The sequence below is a fragment of the Dendrobates tinctorius genome, unplaced genomic scaffold, assembly GCF_039654945.1.
Source record: "Dendrobates tinctorius isolate UK_male_01 unplaced genomic scaffold, ASM3965494v1 ptg000165l, whole genome shotgun sequence".
NCBI lineage: Eukaryota > Metazoa > Chordata > Amphibia > Anura > Dendrobatidae > Dendrobates > Dendrobates tinctorius.
This window is the reverse complement of record NW_027361832.1, coordinates 2179116-2197520: the sequence shown is the minus strand read 5'-3', so window position 1 is coordinate 2197520 and position 18405 is coordinate 2179116. Positions and strand designations below refer to the sequence as shown.

The window sequence follows — 18405 nt, the reverse complement described above, 5'->3', positions numbered from 1 at the left end:
ATATCATTTTGGGGCAGATACAATGTTTTAATCGCCCATTATTGCATTTCATTACGATTTATTAAATTTTTTGATAGATCGAACATTTCTGAACACAGCGATACCAAATATGTGTAGTTTTTTTAATAGGGCAAAAGGGGCTGATTTGAATTTTTTTTTCATATTATTTAAAACATTTTTTCTCACTTTTTTACGGTATTTAATAAACCCATCTATCATGGCGACCCATGGGTGACCCGTGATCATGTCATAGGGGCGCCGATAGGCATGAGGAATGATGCACACCCCACCCTGCTGACATGCGTTTAATGGTTTCAATTTAACAGGTTTCGAAACAGCTCCGCTCCACCCGTTAGAGGCACATGATGGCTGAATCAGCCATCATCTGCCAGGAAAGATGAAGCGTCCCACTGCAAGCCCCTGATTGGCTGTATGGATCACATGAGGTCACGTAGCCAAACGGAGAGACGTAGCGTTGGCACCTGAGGCTGTTTTTCTTCTATGTGGTGTTTTTATTTAAGGTGTTTTTATCCTACTCGGGGAAAAATAGTGATTCAGAAAGAGTTGCCCAAGTGGCAGACAGCCCCTTTAAGCAGTTAAGATGGGATTGTCCAGTTGTGAACAACCCATTTAACAGGGATCTATTTGGCAGCTAAAAAGAGACAGTTCCTTTTGTTGACATCAGCACAAAACACAGCAGGAGCAGCCATCATCATCCCAGCCTCTGTCCCTCCTCACCCTTCCCACAATGCATCCTGTCTCAAAGCAAGTAAGGGCAAAGTAGAGGAAGCAAAATGTCTGCCTTCGTCTTTTTCTATGATGAGGCAAGCCTGGTAGGAGCCTGGCGTCACTGTGGAAGACTATAGAGGGTGGGAGCAGTACAGAAAAGGAGGAAGACAAACTCTCCATTTTCCATTTCTTCCACTGTTACATGTGTTGTAGTCGTGGCCGAGTGGTTAAGGCGATGGACTAGAAATCCATTGGGGTCTCCCCGCGCAGGTTCGAATCCTGCCGACTACGTTACGATTTTTTTTCTCCCCCACTAATATTTTATATCAGTACAATTTGTACAGTTTTATTATACTGAAGCCTGACCTGTGAGGGAACGTCTTATATAATGCGGATGCCGATATTTTATGCCATATGATTTGGTTCAGTATGTATAATATCCGCGCATGCGCTGTTGCGCACCGTAGTTTGACTCCTTCAGCGCTCCGTCCAAGGGTTTCCTAGCAACAGGCCGCTGTGTGGGGACCGATCTAGACTGAGCGCCTCTGTAATGGCTGACGATGATCTGGATCAGCTCCTGGACGAAGTGGAGAGCAAGTACTGTCACCCGGGGACGGGGCCGAGCGGAGCGGCGAGCAGAGGGGCTGACAGGACGGAGGCGGAGAGGTGCGGAGGCCATGATGGCAGGGGCGCAGGGGTAGTGAGGGGGGACGGCTGACTGATGGGTAATGGCAGTATCGCGATAGTCCTGTCACCCAGAGACAGCCGTGATTAGTATTAGGTGAGGTCGTTCCTCCTGCAACACTTCCTGGCACGACTGCAGCCGGCTATGAGAGGAGTGGACTGCAGGGGGCGCCACGATCCTGCCCAGCAGCCTGACACCGGGGGGATGTGTGTGACCCCCACTACTGACCGGCTGCCTGGAATATGGACACCTTGTCACAATGTAGCCCACTATTTAACCCCTTCCTGAAGGAGCAATTTTTAGTTTTTACCCATTTGTTTCTTTCCAAGAGCCATAACTTTATTTTTCACCGTACGGGGGGGGTTGTGTTTGCGGGACGAGGGGTCGTTAATGACTCCATTAATTTTACCGCAGTTTTGTTTTTACGTCGTTCATTTTGCATTAAGAACAGGCCAGTAATGTGCAGCCACCGTGACGGGGGAGGTCATAGGCCCCAGCTTTCATGGCTACCAGGGACGAGTGACTACATCCGCAGGATCCCGGCCGGTGGTCCGGGGCTGCCAGATGGGGTCCTGTTTAGAGGACCTGGCACAAAATTGTGTGTCTGTCCGTGTCCTGCCACAACGATGGCGTCACTCTCAATCAGATACTAGTCGGCAATGCTGGCAGGTTGGAGTAGGTGCACAGCACTCCCGTCTGGTAGGTAGGAGTAGGTGCACAGCGCTCCCGTCTGGTAGGTAGGAGTAGGTGCACAGCACTCCCGTCTGGTAGGTAGGAGTAGGTGCACAGCGCTCCCGTCTGGTAGGTAGGAGTAGGTGCACAGCGCTCCCGTCTGGTAGGTAGGAGTAGGTGCATAGCGCTCCCGTCTGGCTGGTAGATAGGAGTAGGTGCACAGCGCTCCCGTCTGGTAGGTAGGAGTAGGTGCACAGCGCTCCCGTCTGGCTGGTAGGTAGGAGTAGGTGCACAGCGCTCCCGTCTGGTAGGTAGGAGTAGGTGCACAGCGCTCCCGTCTGGTAGGTAGGAGTAGGTGCACAGCGCTCCCGTCTGGCTGGTAGGTAGGAGTAGGTGCACAGCGCTCCCGTCTGGCTGGTAGATAGGAGTAGGTGCACAGCGCTCCCGTCTGGTAGGTAGGAGTAGGTGCACAGCACTCCCGTCTGGTAGGTAGGAGTAGGTGCACAGCGCTCCCGTCTGGTAGGTAGGAGTAGGTGCACAGCGCTCCCGTCTGGTAGGTAGGAGTAGGTGCATAGCGCTCCCGTCTGGCTGGTAGATAGGAGTAGGTGCACAGCGCTCCCGTCTGGTAGGTAGGAGTAGGTGCACAGCGCTCCCGTCTGGCTGGTAGGTAGGAGTAGGTGCACAGCGCTCCCGTCTGGTAGGTAGGAGTAGGTGCACAGCGCTCCCGTCTGGTAGGTAGGAGTAGGTGCACAGCGCTCCCGTCTGGCTGGTAGGTAGGAGTAGGTGCACAGCGCTCCCGTCTGGCTGGTAGATAGGAGTAGGTGCACAGCGCTCCCGTCTGGTAGGTAGGAGTAGGTGCACAGCGCTCCCGTCTGGCTGGTAGGTAGGAGTAGGTGCACAGCGCTCCCGTTGGCTGGTAGGTAGGAGTAGGTGCACAGCGCTCCCGTCTGGTAGGTAGGAGTAGGTGCACAGCGCTCCCGTCTGGCTGGTAGGTAGGAGTAGGTGCACAGCGCTCCCGTTGGCTGGTAGGTAGGAGTAGGTGCATAGCGCTCCCGTCTGGTAGGTAGGAGTAGGTGCACAGCGCTCCCGTCTGATAGGTAGGAGTAGGTGCACAGCGCTCCTGTCTGGTAGGTAAGAGTAGGTGCACAGCGCTCCCGTCTGGTAGGTAGGAGTTGGTGCACAGCGCTCCAGTCTGGCTGGTAGGAGTAGTTGCACAGCGCTCCCGTCTGGCAGGTAGGACTAGGTGCACAGCGCTCCCGTCTGGCAGGTAGGACTAGGTGCACAGCGCTCCCGTCTGGCAGGTAGGACTAGGTGCACAGCGCTCCCGTCTGGCAGGTAGGACTAGGTGCACAGCGCTCCCGTCTGGCTGGTAGGTAGGAGTAGGTGCACAGCGCTCCCGTCTGGTAGGTAGGAGTAGGTGCACAGCGCTCCCGTCTGGCTGGTAGGTAGGAGTAGGTGCACAGCGCTCCCGTCTGGCTGGTAGGTAGGAGTAGGTGCACAGCGCTCCCGTCTGGCTGGTAGATAGGAGTAGGTGCACAGCGCTCCCGTCTGGCTGGTAGGTAGGAGTAGGTGCACAGCGCTCCCGTCTGGTAGGTGGGAGTAGGTGCACAGCGCTCCCGTCTGGCTGGTAGATAGGAGTAGGTGCATAGCGCTCCCGTCTGGTAGGTAGGAGTAGGTGCACAGCGCTCCCGTCTGGCTGGTAGGTAGGAGTAGGTGCACAGCGCTCCCGTCTGGTAGGTAGGAGTAGGTGCACAGCGCTCCCGTCTGGTAGGTAGGAGTAGGTGCACAGCGCTCCCGTCTGGTAGGTAGGAGTTGGAGCATAGCGCTCCCGTCTGGCTGGTAGGAGTAGTGGCACTATGCTCCCGTCTGGCAGGTAGGACTAGGTGCATAGCGCTCCCGTCTGGCTGGTAGGTAGGAGTAGGTGCACATTCCTCCCGTCTGGCTCGTAGGAGTAGGTGCACAGCGCTCCCGTCTGGCTGGTAGGAGTAGCACAGCGCTCCCGTCTGGCAGGTAGGACTAGATGCACAGCGCTCCCGTCTGACAGGTAGGACTAGGTGCACAGCTCTCCCATCTGGCTGGTAGGAGTCGGTGCACAGCGCTCCCGTCTGGCTGGTAGGAGTCGGTGCACAGCGCTCCCGTCTGGCTGGTAGGAGTCGGTGCACAGCGCTCCCGTCTGGCTGGTAGGAGTCGGTGCACAGCGCTCCCGTCTGGCTGGTAGGAGTCGGTGCACAGCGCTCCCGTCTGGCAGGTAGGAGTAGGTGCACAGCGCTCCCGTCTGGCTGGTAGGAGTAGGTGCACAGTGCTCCCGGCTGGTAGGCAGGAGTAGGTGCACAGCGCTCCCGTCTGGTAGGTTGGAGTAGGTGCACAGCGCTCCCTTCTGGCATTTAGGAGAAGGTACACAGCGCTCCCCTCTGGCAGGTTGGTGTAGGTGCACAGCACTCCTGTCTGGTAGGTAGAAGTAGGTGCACAGCGCTCCCGTCTGGCAGGTTGGAGTAGGTGCACAGCGCTCCCGTCTGGCAGGTTGGAGTAGGTGCACAGCGCTCCCGTCTGGTAGGTAGGAGTAGGTGCACAGCGCTCTCTTATGGTAGGCAGGAGTAGGTGCACAGCGATCCCATCTGGCAGTTAGGACTAGGTGCATAGCGCTCCTGTCTGGCAGGTCGGAGTAGGTGCACAGCGCTCCCGTCTGGCAGGTTGGAGTAGGTGCACAGCGCTCCCGTCTGGTAGGTAGGAGTAGGTGCACAGCGCTCCCTTATGGTAGGCAGGAGTAGGTGCACAGCGCTCCCATCTGGCAGTTAGGACTAGGTGCACAGCGCTCCCGTCTGGCAGGTCGGAGTAGGTGCACAGTGCTCCCGTCTGGCAGGTCGGAGTAGGTGCACAGTGCTCCCGTCTGGCAGGTTGGAGTAGGTGCACAGCGCTCCCTTATGGTAGGTAGGAGTAGGTGCACAGCGCTCCCATCTGGCAGTTAGGACTAGGTGCACAGCGCTCCCGTTTGGCAGGTCGGAGTAGGTGCACAGTGCTCCCATCTGGCAGGTTGGAGTAGGTGCACAGCGCTCCCGTCTTGCAAGTTGGAGTAGGTGCACAGCGCTCCCATCTGGTTGGTCGGAGTAGGTGCACAGTGCTCCCATCTGGTAGGTCGGAGTAGGTGCACAGCGCTCCCATCAGGCAGCAATAGATCTAATATTATTGTTTACTTTCAGGTCTAATAATCCCTTAGCGATTACACCGGTGGATGATGAAAACGTTGATGATTTGATTGAAGATATACTCGATGTCCGCTTCTGTGAAGAAAACAAGGTACGATCTTTAAGGTGCACATCCGACAGCGCTATCTAGTTGGTGATTAGTTGCAGCGGTCACGTGTTCAGCATGATCGCAAAGCTGCAGCAAATGAATGAAGGCCGTCAGGTCACTGGAGTCTCAGTGGTGGGAATCTCAGCAGTCATGAAGATGTCCCAGTATATAGTGTTTTCGTGTGGCTTTTGCATATGTGTCTTTGAAGCATGAAAAATTACCGTATTTTTCGGAATACAAGACATACCTTATCATAAGCCGCATCCCAGTTTTAGACAACAGAAAAAAGAAAAAAAAAATAGGTATTAGACCTACCGGTAATGATGTTTCCAGGAGTCCATCCTGACAGCACCATGGAAGATGTTTTCCTCCTCCTTACAAGGACAGGAAAGCACACGAGAGGTTAAAAGGTCCTGTCCCACCCCATTTCCCTCAGTGATTTAACAAGTACCACAGCGTGGATAATGCAAGTAACACTTTAATGATGCAATCATATTACAGCATATGACATAACATAAACAGGGAGGGAGCTACCCGTGCTGTCAGGATGGACTCCTGGAAACATCATTACCGATAGGTCTAATACCTATTTTCCACGACGTCCACCTGACAGCACCATGGAGAGTACCAAAGCACCTCCTCAGGGTGGGTTTACCTCCTGGAGAACCTTTCTCCCAAATGCGGTCTGTTGACGAGATAGCACATCAAGCTTGTAGTGCTTGCAGAATGTATTAAGTCTGGCCCAGGTTGCTGCTCTACAGATTTGATCAACCGAGGCGCCCGCCCGTCCGGCCCACGAGGCTGATACTCCCCGTGTTGAGTGGGCCTTTAAAGTATCTGGCGGGTTGGCGCCTTCTGCTTGGTAGGCGTCTGATATTACTGAAGTAATCCATCTTGCGATGGATGCCTTAGAGGATTTTTTCCCCTTATTTTTACCCCCAAAAAGAACGAACGGGTTTGGGTCAATATGCCAACTGTTGGTGGCCTCTAAATAGTCTATAACCGTGCGTCTCACATCCAGTGAGTGAAGACGCTGTTCCTATTCATTACGGGGATTGTCACAGAAGGATGTTAACACTATCTCCTGATTTATATTTTGGCAAGAGGCTACTTTTGGAATAAATGCCGGATCTAATCTCAAGATTATACGATCTTCTCTGATCTGGAGATATGGGTCTCTGGTGGACAGGGCCTGGATTTCCTCTATTCTCTTGGCCGTGGTAATGGCTACAAGGAAGGCCGTTCTGCGAGTGAGAGTTGAGATAGTCATCTCTTTACTGGGGACGTAGGGATCCCTACATAGGAATCTGAGTACCAGGCCAAGGTCCCAAGGCGGCTTGAGCTGCCTTATTGTGGGCGAAGACGTAGCGTGGCCCTTACGAATCTTACTACCCAGGGATGAGAAGCTAACGGGTAATCAAAGAAGAAGCTCAAGGCCAAAATCTGGATGTTTAAAGTGCTGGGCTTAAGGCCTTTATTAAACCCTGACTGTAGAAAGTTTAGGATACTAGGGAGGTCAGGGGTACCCGCCACAAGATCGGACCTTCCACCGTCCAAACAAAATCTCTTCCATACTTTCTGGTAGATTGCAGACGTCACCAGTTTCCTGCTGGCCTGTAGGGTAGATATGACCTGATCTGATAAGCCTTTTGCCTTCAGGATGTCCCTTTCAGAATCCACGCCGAGAGATGGAGTCTTGCTGGATTCGGATGGCAGATCGGGCCCTGGTGGATGACGTCTTTCTTCCGAGGTAGCTCGACTGGGTTTTCCACTGCCATGGCTCCTAGTAGGGGAAACCAGCTTCTCTTTGGCCAGTATGGAATGACCATTATCACCTTTGCGCGGTCCTCGCGGATCTTCCTGAGTACCCCCGGTATGAGCGCCAGTGGTGGGAACGCGTAAGAGAGGGGTTCTTCCCAGGCCTGGCTCAGGGCATCTACGCTTTCCAGGTGGTCTGCCGGGTTCAGGGAGTAGAATCTGGAGACCTTTGAGTTCTTTCGGCTTGCGAACAGGTCTATACTGGGGGTCCTCCAACGCTGACACAGTTGACAGAAAATCTCCTTGTTCAGTTCCCACTCTGTCGGACAGACCTGCTGTCTGCTTAGGTAGTCCGCTACCACGTTCTGGGAACGTTGTAGGTGGATTGCCGTTACTGAGAGGACTATTCCTTCTGCCCAGGCGAATATTCTTCCTGCTAGGGCTTGGAGTGGTCGGTGCCTGGGGCCTCCCTGGTGCTTCAGGAATGACACTGCTGTTACGTTGTCAGATAATATTCGGACATGTCGATTCTTCAGGACCGACCGTTTCCACCGCAGGGCTTCCCAGACCGCATAGAGTTCCCTGAAGTTGGAGGATCTGCTTCTGATGTCTATTGGCCATCTTCCCTGGAAGATCTTCCCTTCTACATGGGCTCCCCATCTCCATGAACTGGCGTCTGTGGTGACTACCACGTATGGAGAGGTTGTCCATAGTACGCCCATCTGGAGGTTCCTGGGCTGTGTCCACCACCATAGTGACTTTTTCACCAGTCCTGGCAGCCTTATGGGTCTGTCGAGTGAAGCCTGACTTCTGTCCCATCTTGCGAGGATCTCCCTTTGTAATGGTCTCGAATGGAACTGGGCCCATCTGACGCACGGAATGCAAGCGGTCATCAGGCCCAGAACCTCCATTGCCCCTCTTATGGAGGAGCGATGCTTCAACAGGTCTCCGACTCTGTCCCGAATAGTCTTCTGCTTTTCTTTTGGTAGCAGGGATATTCTGTCCCCCGAGTCTAGGAGAACTCCAAGGAAGACCTTTCTGGACTCTGGTATGAGGTCTGACTTCTGCCAGTTGATCACCCAGCCGAGGAACTCCATTACTGTAATTGCTCAGTTCCTGTCTCGAATGAGCGCTTCTTCGGATTCTGCCACCAGGAGGAAATCGTCTAAGTATAGTATGATCACGATACCCTGACCTCTCAGGTAGGCCACCAGCTTTGTGAAGATTCGGGGGGCCGAAGCCAGCCCGAATGGAAGGCATTGGAACTGGAAATGGCAGGTCCGAGTTGGTAATTTGACCACGAATCTTAGCAGACTCTGGGATGAAGGATGGATAGGGACCTGATAGTACGCACTCTTCAGGTCGAGGGTGCACATGATCGCATCCCTGTCTATTAGATGTATTGCGGACCGAATTGATTCCATCCGGAACCTCTTGTACCTGACCCAGGCATTTAGAGGTTTTAAGTTTATAATAGTTCGGGCCTCGCCAGATGGTTTTGCAATGGAGAACAGGGAGGAGTAGTGTCCCTTTCCCCTTTCTGTCAGAGGAACCGGTACTATAACCTCTGAACTGATCATTTCCTGTAGGTCCGTCCACATGGCGGAGTCCGCCGGGACTACGGTGGGGGCAATATATCTGTCGGGGGGGAGGGGAGTAAAGCTCTATGCTGTAACCCTCCGCAATGGTTCTGAGGACCCACTGATTGTGGGTAACTCGGGCCCAATTCACTACGAAGTGGCGGAGTCTCCCCCTGATACCTATGGCGTCATGCCTTCTATATCTGGAGGTTGACGCAAAAAGGGAGCTTTTGCTTCTCCCACCCTGGCTGTGGGAGCTCCTGTAGGAGCCTCTGTTGGACCTGGCTTGGCTCCTAAAGTCGGCCTGTCTCCTAGAGAAGGGGCCTCCGAAATGACTGAGGCCGCTTAGGTTTTTCTTCTGGGAACCCTTTATTTTTGTCGGACACTAGCTCTAAAATGTTATCTAGGGCAGGACCGAACACCCTTAGGCCTGAGAAGGGAATAGGGCATAACTTCGCCTTAGAAGCGGTATCCCCTGACCAGGATTTAAGCCAGACCGCTCTCCGAGCTGCATTAGACAGGGAGCTGTTTCTGGCTGCGAACCTTACTGATTCGACTGACGTGTCTGACAGGAACGCCGTGGCCGATTTCATGAGTGGAAGGGATGCCAGGATCTCAGATCTAGGGGTCTTGTTGGTTAGGTGTTCCTCTAACTGCCCTATCCACAGAAACATAGACCTGGCCACCGAGGTGGCTGCTATGTTAGCCCTAAAGAGGGCCGCCGAAGTCTCCCATGCCCTTTTTAACCCCTTCATGACCCAGCCTATTTTGACCTTAATGACCTGGCAATTTTTTGCAATTCTGACCAGTGTCCGTTTATGAGGTAATAACTCAGGAATGCTTCAACGCATCTTAGCAATTCTGAGACTGTTTTTTCGTGACATATTGGGCTTCATGTTAGTGGTAAATTTAGGTCGATAACTTTTGCGTTTATTTGTGAAAAAAATGGAAATTTGGCCAAAATTTTGAAAATTTCACAATTTTCAAATTTCGAATTTTTATTCTGTTAAACCAGAGAGGCATGTGACACAAAATAGTTACTAAATAACATTTTCAGCATGTCTACTTTACATCAGCACAATTTTGGAAACAAATTTTTTTTTCGTTAGGGAGTTTTAAGGGTTAAAAGTTGACCAGCGATTTCTCATTTTTACAACAAAATTTACCAAACCATTTTTTTTAGGGACCACCTTACATTTGAAGTCACTTTGAGGGGTCTATATGGCAGAAAATACGCAAAAGTGACACCATTCTAAAAACTGAACCCCTCAAGCTACTCAAAACTACATTCTAGAAGATTATTAGCCCTTCAGGTGTTTCACAGGAACTAAAGCAACGTGGAAGGAAAAAATGGACATTTTAATTTTTCCAAAACAAATTTTCTTTTACTATCATTTTTTTCATTTTCACATGGGCAACAGGATAAAATGGATCCTAAAATTTGTTGGGCAATTTCTCCTGAGCACATCAATACCTCATATGTGGTCATAAACCACTGTTTGGGCGCACGGCAGGGCCCGGAAGGGAAGGAGCATCATTTGACTTTTTGAATGGAAAATTAGCTCCAATCGTTATCGGACACCATGTCGCGTTTGGAGAGCCCCTGTGTGCCTAAACATTGGAGCTCCCCACAAGTGACCCCATTTTGGAAACTAGACCCCTTATGGATCTTATCAAGATGTGTGGTGAGCACTTTGAACCCCCAAGTGCTTCACAAAAGTTTATAACGTAGAGCAGTGAAAATAAAAAAATCATTTTTTTTCCTCAAAAATGATTTTTTAGCACGCTATTTTTATTTTTACAAGGGTAATAGGAGAAATTGGACCACAAAAGTTGTTGTCCAGTTTGTCCTGAGTACGCTGGTACCCCGTATGCGGGGAGGAACCATTGTTTGGGCGCACGGCAGGGCTCAGAAGGGAAGGAGCACCATTTGACTTTTTGAAATGAAAATTAGCTCCAATCGTTAGCGGACACCATGTCGTGTTTGGAGAGCCCCTGTGTGCCTAAACTTTGGAGCTCCCCCACAAATGACCCCATTTTGGAAACTAAACCCCCTAAGAAACTTATCTAGATGCATAGTGAGCACTTTGAACCCCCAGGTGCTTCACAGAAGTTTATAACGCAGAGCCGTGAAAATAAAAAATATTTTTTTTTCCTAAAAGAAATATTTTTTATTCGGTCGTCCATGACAGCACCACCTGAGAGAGGGGATCCGCCCTTTAGGAACAGGAAACCTACAGATACAAAAAGGGTGGCACCTCTCCCACGCATCAGTTGGTTTCCTGTTCCTAGAGGACAGGACTCTCTACAGATCGTCCGTCATGGAATCTTCATTGAATACCCAGGCCGGCTGACCGACCCAGGTAGCGAGGGGGTCTCCTACCTCGGTCAGTGCGGGGTCCCTGGAAGCGCCACGGTGGGGCCGGGTAGGTCACCACGGCAGTGGACGAAGCAGGTGGAGCAGGGGTCCGGTGGATGCCGTCTCCAAAGCCAGCACCTGGTATGTATGCCCCGGTGCGCTTCCCCAGGCCCGGTCCTTCCGGTCGGTGCTGTCCCCTGGCCGGGCTCATGGCGGCGGGCGCGGGGGGGGGCTGGCACTCCGGGCAGGGCTGCGCGGCTCCTTCGCGCGCGCTCCCGCAGGGCTCTGTGAGCGGCGGAAGTGACGCGGCGGAAGGGGCGGAGCGATAGCGCCGATACCGGAAGTCGGGTGCCGGCCGACCTCCGGCGCGCGCCGCGGGTGCATGCCGGTCCGGGGGTCGTGCGGCGACCCGGCGAAGGCAAGGGGGGCCGGAGCATGGGGGAGGGAACGCAAAGCCGGGTGGGTGGTGCTATGGCAGGTTGCCTGCTGACCCGGACAGGAGGCCATATAAGGCAGATGGGGACGCCGCTGGGGTGCTTCTGAAGGCCCCAGCAATGGATACGTCGGAAGCCCCCTTAGTCCAGCAGAAACAGGCCAATACGAGTAGCCAGCAGAAGAAACAGAGACGAACTAGCGACCAGAGCCGCGAAAGTTCCTCCAGAAAGGATCCCCCTGCCTCCCTCCGTGATCCGGTACCTGCCTCATCTGCATGGGTAAGAGATCTCCGTGAATGTACCCTGATGCAGTGTTCCCTTATGTTCTTTTTCAGGGGAAGAAGGTTACGGGAAAACAGAAACACAGGGAATGTGCCCTCTGTAGTTCCCCCCTACCAGATGGCCACCCTAAAAAGTTATGCCAGCCATGCAGACGGTAGGAGTTATTAAGGACAGGGAGTCCAGGGGTAGATTGTCAGGCCCTTATACTCTCCCCCGTTTATGCAGGTAGCGGAAGAGACACCTGACTTCACTTCAAACCTGAGAGACATGATCAGGGCAGAAATGAAAGCTTTACCTCAAAGAGAACCTTCTAGGAGAAGAGAGGCTAGTGGTTCAGGCTCGGAGGCCTCAGTCGCCCCTGGGAAGGGGGACAATTCCTCGGACTCCTCGGCCTCCTCGTCGTCTTCCTCGGATGAAGACTCTAGCCGGTTCTGCTTCCCCTTAGACCAGATGGACAGATTAGTGAAAGCTATACGGTCCACCATGGGGGTAGCAGAAAAAAAACGGGAACTCTCAGCACAGGACATAATGTTCGGGGGGTTGGACCCAAAAAAACGTAAAGCTTTTCCATTGAACGAAATGGTTCAGAGCCTAATTGATAGAGAATGGAAGAGACCGGAGAAAAGGGGCTCCATGCCACCAGCCTTTAAGCGGAGATACCCCTTTGATAACCCGGTAGTAAACAGATGGGATAAAGCCCCGAAACTAGATGCAGCAGTAGCCAAAGCATCTAAAAAATCCGCCATACCGTTTGACGATATGGCCTCCCTGAAAGATCCGTTAGATAAAAAAGCGGATTCTTTCCTTAAAGGGACATGGGAGATGTCAGCAGGCGCGTTAAGACCACCGGTAGCTGCCACCTGTACAGCCAGATCTATGATGGTCTGGCTAGATCAGCTAGATTCCGAACTAAGAGATGGAGCTTCAAGATCATCTATTCGGAAAAATTTGCCCATCATTCAGAATGCCGCTGCGTTTTTAGCCGATGCTTCTGCAGACTCTGCAAGAATGGCGGCTAAAGCCGCAGGTCTGTCTAATGCAGCGCGAAGAGCGCTCTGGTTAAAATGCTGGCCAGGAGATATTCAAGCCCGGTCCCGTCTCTGTTCCATTCCCTGCGAGGGGGAGTACCTATTCGGCCCTGTCTTGGACGAATTGTTGGAGAAAGCTGGAGATGACAAAAGAAATTTCCCAGTCTCCCGAACCCCTCTTACAGTCGTCCCTTTGCCAGGAAAGGGTTTTTCCGGAGAAGGCCGTCCAGAGATCAGGGCAGATGGGATGACAAAAAAAGGAAAGGTACAGGATTCATGTTTGGGGGAGGGCGCCAGGAAGGTCCAGCTCGGGATACGAAAAAGCCGCCCCAATGACTAGTTGCCCCAGTAGGAGGGAGACTAGCTGCCTTCTACCCATCCTGGTCTCTGATCTCCAATAGCAGCTGGATATTGGGGATAATAGCCGTGGGACTACGACTAGAGTTTTCTAGGGTTCCCCTTGATCAATTTAAAATCACCCCACTCAGGTCGTCTGCTGCAGAACAAGCTGCCCTGGAAGCCGAGGTTCATAACCTGTGCGCTAAGAAAGTCCTGATAGAGGTTCCAGAGGAAGAATGGGGGAAGGGATTCTACTCCCCTCTGTTCCTGGTCCGCAAACCGGACAGCTCCTTTAGGACAATAATTAACCTTAAGGCCCTCAACAAGTTTTTGGTCAAAAGTCCCTTTAAAATGGAAACGATTAAGTCTGCAATAAAATTGCTGTTCCAAAACTGCTTCATGGTGGTGTTAGATCTAAAAGACGCATACTACCATATACCCATCCATGCAGGCCATCAGCGGTTCCTCAGAGTGGCGGTTCAGTTGGATGGGTCAATTCGACATTTCCAATATGCGGCCCTCCCTTTTGGAGTGGCAGTCGCTCCCCGAGTGTTTACTAAGGTGATAGCGGAGGTCATGGCCCATCTACGTGAATCGAACATTCTGGTGATCCCCTACCTGGACGATTTTCTTATTGTAGGTAAAACGGCGAACCATTGTTTACAACAGCTACAAAAGGCAATGTCTGCCCTAGAATGGTTAGGATGGTTGCTGAACGTCAAAAAGTCCCGGTTGCAGCCAATGAAAGTCCAACAATTTTTGGGCCTAACCCTGGATTCTGAAAAACAGGAATGCCGTCTGCCTCCGGACAAGCTTGTTCGCCTCCATTATCAGATCCTGAACGCCTCCAATAACCCCACCATGTCCCTCAGAAAAGCCATGTCCCTTCTAGGCTCTCTTTCGGCCTGTATCCCGGCAGTCCAGTGGGCCCAGTTTCATGCAAGGAAACTACAGAGCGAGGTTTTATTACATCAAAAAGTCCTTGGAGGTTACTTGGAGGGTCAGCTAACCTTATCCCGTAACACAAGGGAGTCCCTAGAGTGGTGGTTAGACAAGGATAATTTATCAAAAGGGGTGCCCTGGGAGTATAACGTAACCCGCATAGTCACCACGGATGCTAGTCCTTACGGTTGGGGAGCTCATATGGGTGAAATTTTAGTCCAGGACCAATGGCAACATCATCAGTTAGGAATGTCATCTAACCTAAAAGAATTGACAGCAGTAGAACAGGCGGCTAAAAAGCTCCTTGTGTACCTACAGGGCCATCACGTGCGAGTGTTCTCCGACAATCAGGTCACCGTGGCATACATCAATCACCAAGGCGGGACCCGTTCCAGACCCCTGATGTTTGTAGCAGAGCGGTTGTTCCATCTAGCAGAACAATACTTCCTATCTTTAACAGCATTGCATATAAAAGGAAAAGACAACATCACGGCAGACTTTTTAAGCCGCAATCGGCTAAAGCAAGGGGAATGGTCTTTAAACACCTCCATATTCAATCTGATTGTTAAAAAGTGGGGATATCCAGAGGTAGACCTATTCGCCACCAGAGACAACACGCAATTGAAACAATTCTGCTCCCTGAATCCCAGAGAAAATCCTCTGGCGGTAGATGCCTTCCTGATAAACTGGGACTTCAAACTAGCCTACGCCTTCCCTCCCCTATCTCTTCTACCCCTGGTGATGAGGAAAATCAGGAAAGACAGAGCAAGGGTTATAGTCATCGCTCCATTTTGGCCCAGGAGGGCATGGTTCTCATGCCTCAGGACCATGTCGGTGTCCGATCCTTGGGTTCTGCCGGACATCCCGGATCTCCTGTCCCAGGGCCCAGTCTTCCATCCTCAGGTGGCTGGCCTTCATCTGACGGCGTGGAGTTTGAACGGTCATTATTAGAAGAGAAGGGTTTCTCCGCAGACCTAATTAACACCCTACTTAAGAGTAGGAAAATCATTACCACAAAAATTTACGTTAGAATTTGGAAAAAATTCCTTCAAAACTCAGAAGTAATCGCTGGGGATTCAGCACCTATAATGCAGATATTAGAGTTCCTACAAAAAGGTCTAGACATGGGACTCTCTACCAGTACCCTTAAAGTACAAGTGTCAGCCTTGGGGGCTCTGTTTAGCTGTAACATTGCTGGTAATTATTGGATAAGCAGATTCATTAAGGCAGCAGGTAGATCCAGGCCAATAATGAAGGATAGGTTTATGCCGTGGGACTTGAACCTAGTCCTCACTGCTATGACAGAGACTCCATTCGAACCTATCTCGTCGGCTTCCCTAAAAAACCTGTCCCTCAAGGTAGCCTTCCTGGTAGCTCTAACATCAGCTCGCAGAATAAGCGATATTCAGGCCTTATCTAGGTGTCCTCCTTATTTACAGTTTAAAGAGGATAGGGTAATACTTAGACCTGATCCAGCGTACTTGCCAAAGGTAGTTTCTAGTTTCCATAGGACACAGGAGATAGTTCTGCCATCCTTCCTCCCTAATCCAACTAACGAAAAAGAAAGGAAACTACACACCCTGGATCTCAGGAGAGGCCTCATAGAATATCTGTCAGTCACCGATCCCTGGAAGAAAGATAATGCCCTATTTATCTCTCATCAAGGCCCCAGAAAAGGTTGTAGAGCATCAAAAAAATACACTAGCCAGATGGATTAGAGAGGCGATTGCAATAGCATACACATCAAAGGGCAGGTCGCCACCCGGAAAGCTGAGGGCGCATTCCACCAGGGCAATGGCAACCTCATGGGCCGAAAGATCAGAAGTCTCCATCGACCAGATATGTAAGGCGGTTACTTGGTCCTCTCCGAGCACCTTTTATAGTCATTATAGGCTAGACCTGGGTGCTTCCACAGACCTCTCTTTTGGTATAAGGGTGCTGCAGGCTGTAGTCCCTCCCTAAAGCTGATATTACTCTCTGTAAATCTCTCAGGTGGTGCTGTCATGGACGACCGAATAAAGTCTTAGTTACTCACCGGTTAACGGTATTTTTCGGAGTCCATGACAGCACCCGTATATTCCCTCCCTTTAGTTTAATTGGGGTGTGCACGTCTTTTTTCTTGTATATGCTCACTGGTGATAAGTTATAATTGTAAAGAATACTGTACATAAATCATGCATTAACCTTGGAAGTCCTCTTGTGCTCTGTAATCCAACTGATGCGTGGGAGAGGTGCCACCCTTTTTGTATCTGTAGGTTTCCTGTTCCTAAAGGGCGGATCCCCTCTCTCAGGTGGTGCTGTCATGGACTCCGAAAAATACCGTTAACCGGTGAGTAACTAAGACTTTAGTCCGCAATTTTTTATTTTCACAAGGGTTACAGGAGAAATTGGACCCCAAAAGTTGTTGTACAGTTTGTCCTGAGTACGCTGGTACCCCATATGTGGGGGGGAACCACTGTTTGGGCACACGTCGGGGCTCAGCAGGGAATTAGTGACATTTTGAAATCCTGACTTTGATGCATTTGCAGAGCCTCTGTGTGCCTAAACAGTAGAAACCCCCCACATGTGACCTCATTTTGGAAACTAGACCCCCCAAGGAACTTATCTAGATGTGTGGTGAGCACCTTGAACCCCCAAGCGCTTCACAGAAGTTTATAACGCAGAGCCGTGAAAATAAAAAATCATTTTTCTTCCTCAAAATAAATGATTTTTAGCCCGCAATTTTTTTTTCACAAGGGTAACAGGATAAATTGGACCCCAAAAGTTGTTGTACAGTTTGTCCTGAGTACGCTGGTACCCCATATGTGGGGGGGAACCACTGTTTGGGCACACGTCAGGGCTCGGAAGGGAAGTAGTGACATTTTGAAATGCTGACTTTGATGGCATGGTCTGCGGGCGTCATGTTACATTTGCAGAGCCCCTGTGTGCCTAAACAGTGGAAACCCCCCACACGTGACCTCATTTTGGAAACTAGACCCCCCCAAGGAACTTATCTAGATGTGTGGTGAGCACCTTGAACCCCCAAGTGCTTCACAGAGGTTTATAACGCAGAGGCGTGAAAATAAAAATTCATTTTTTTTCCTCAAAAAAAATGATTTTTAGACCGCAATTTTTTTTTCACAAGGGTAACAGGATAAATTCGACCCCAAAGGTTGTTGTCCAGTTTGTCCTAAGTACGCTGATACCCCATATGTGGGGAAGAACCATTGTTTGGGCACACATCAGGGCTCGGAATGGAAGTAGTGACGTTTTGAAATGCAGACTTTGATGGAATAGTCTGCGGTCGTCATTACATTTGCAGAGCCCCTGATGTGCCTAAACAGTGGAAACCCCCCACAAGTGACCCCATTTTGGAAACTAGACCTTCCATGGAACTTATGTAGATGTGTTGTGAGCACTTTGAACCCCCAAGTGCTTCACAGAAGTTTATAATGCAGACATGTGAAAATGAAAAAATCATTTTTTTTTCCACAAAAATAATTTTTTAGCCCCCAATGTTTTATTTTCCCAAAGGTAACAGGGGAAATTAGTCCCCAAAAGTTGTTGTGCAATTTTTCCTGAGTACGCTGATATCCCATATGTTGGGGTAAACCACTGTTTGGGTACACGTCGGGGCTTGGAAGGGAGGGAGCACCGTTTGACTTTTTGAGCGCAAAATTGGCTGTAATCAATGGTTGCACCATGTCGCGTTTGGAGACTCCCTGATGTGCCTAAATAGTGGAAACCCATCAATTCTAACACACCCCTAACCCCAACACATCCCTAACCCTAATCCCAACCCTAACCATAACCCTAATTCCAAGCCTAACCCTAATTCCAAGCCTAACCCTAATTCTAACCCTAATCCCAACCCTAACCCTATTTCCTACCCTAACGCTCTTTCCAATCCTAACCCTCTTTCCAATCCTAACCCTCTTTCCAACCCTAACCCTCTTTCCAACCCTAACCCGCTCTCCAACCCTAATGGAAAAATAAAAATGTTTTCTTTATTTTATTAGTTGTGCCTACCTATGGGGGTGATAATCGGGGGGTTTATTTACTTTTTATTTCATTTTGATCACTGTGAGAGTGATCAAAATGAAAGAATGGAATCTGCAGCCGGCAGACTCGGGCGGGCGCACTGCGCATGCACCCGCCATTTTCCAAGATGGCGGCGCCCACGATCGGGACCCGCGGGACACCGGGAGCGACAGGGGGACTCAGGAGGTACCAGGGGGGGGTGAGGGCGGGATCGGAAGCTGGCGGGGAGCGGAGGGAATGGGAGGGGGGGCAGATGATGACAGCGGCGGCAGATCGCCGCTGTCAT

The 18405-nt window shown here is 50.9% G+C and overlaps 1 protein-coding gene and 1 non-coding gene across 2 annotated transcripts in view; both read left to right on the top strand.

Moving 5' to 3' along the window:
- Nucleotides 1–938: 938 nt before the first annotated feature.
- TRNAS-AGA (transfer RNA serine (anticodon AGA)) lies at nucleotides 939–1020 on the top strand. The gene has a single exon. It is a non-coding gene; the product is annotated as a tRNA-Ser (tRNA).
- Nucleotides 1021–1206: 186 nt separating this feature from the next.
- CFAP418 (cilia and flagella associated protein 418) overlaps nucleotides 1207–18405 on the top strand; it is a 36015-nt gene continuing 18816 nt past the window's right edge. The window contains exons 1-2 of the mRNA XM_073550416.1: nucleotides 1207–1395; nucleotides 5284–5380. Coding sequence (XP_073406517.1) covers nucleotides 1280–1395; nucleotides 5284–5380 — 213 coding nt within the window. The 5' untranslated portion in view covers nucleotides 1207–1279. The remainder of the gene's footprint in view (nucleotides 1396–5283; nucleotides 5381–18405) is intronic.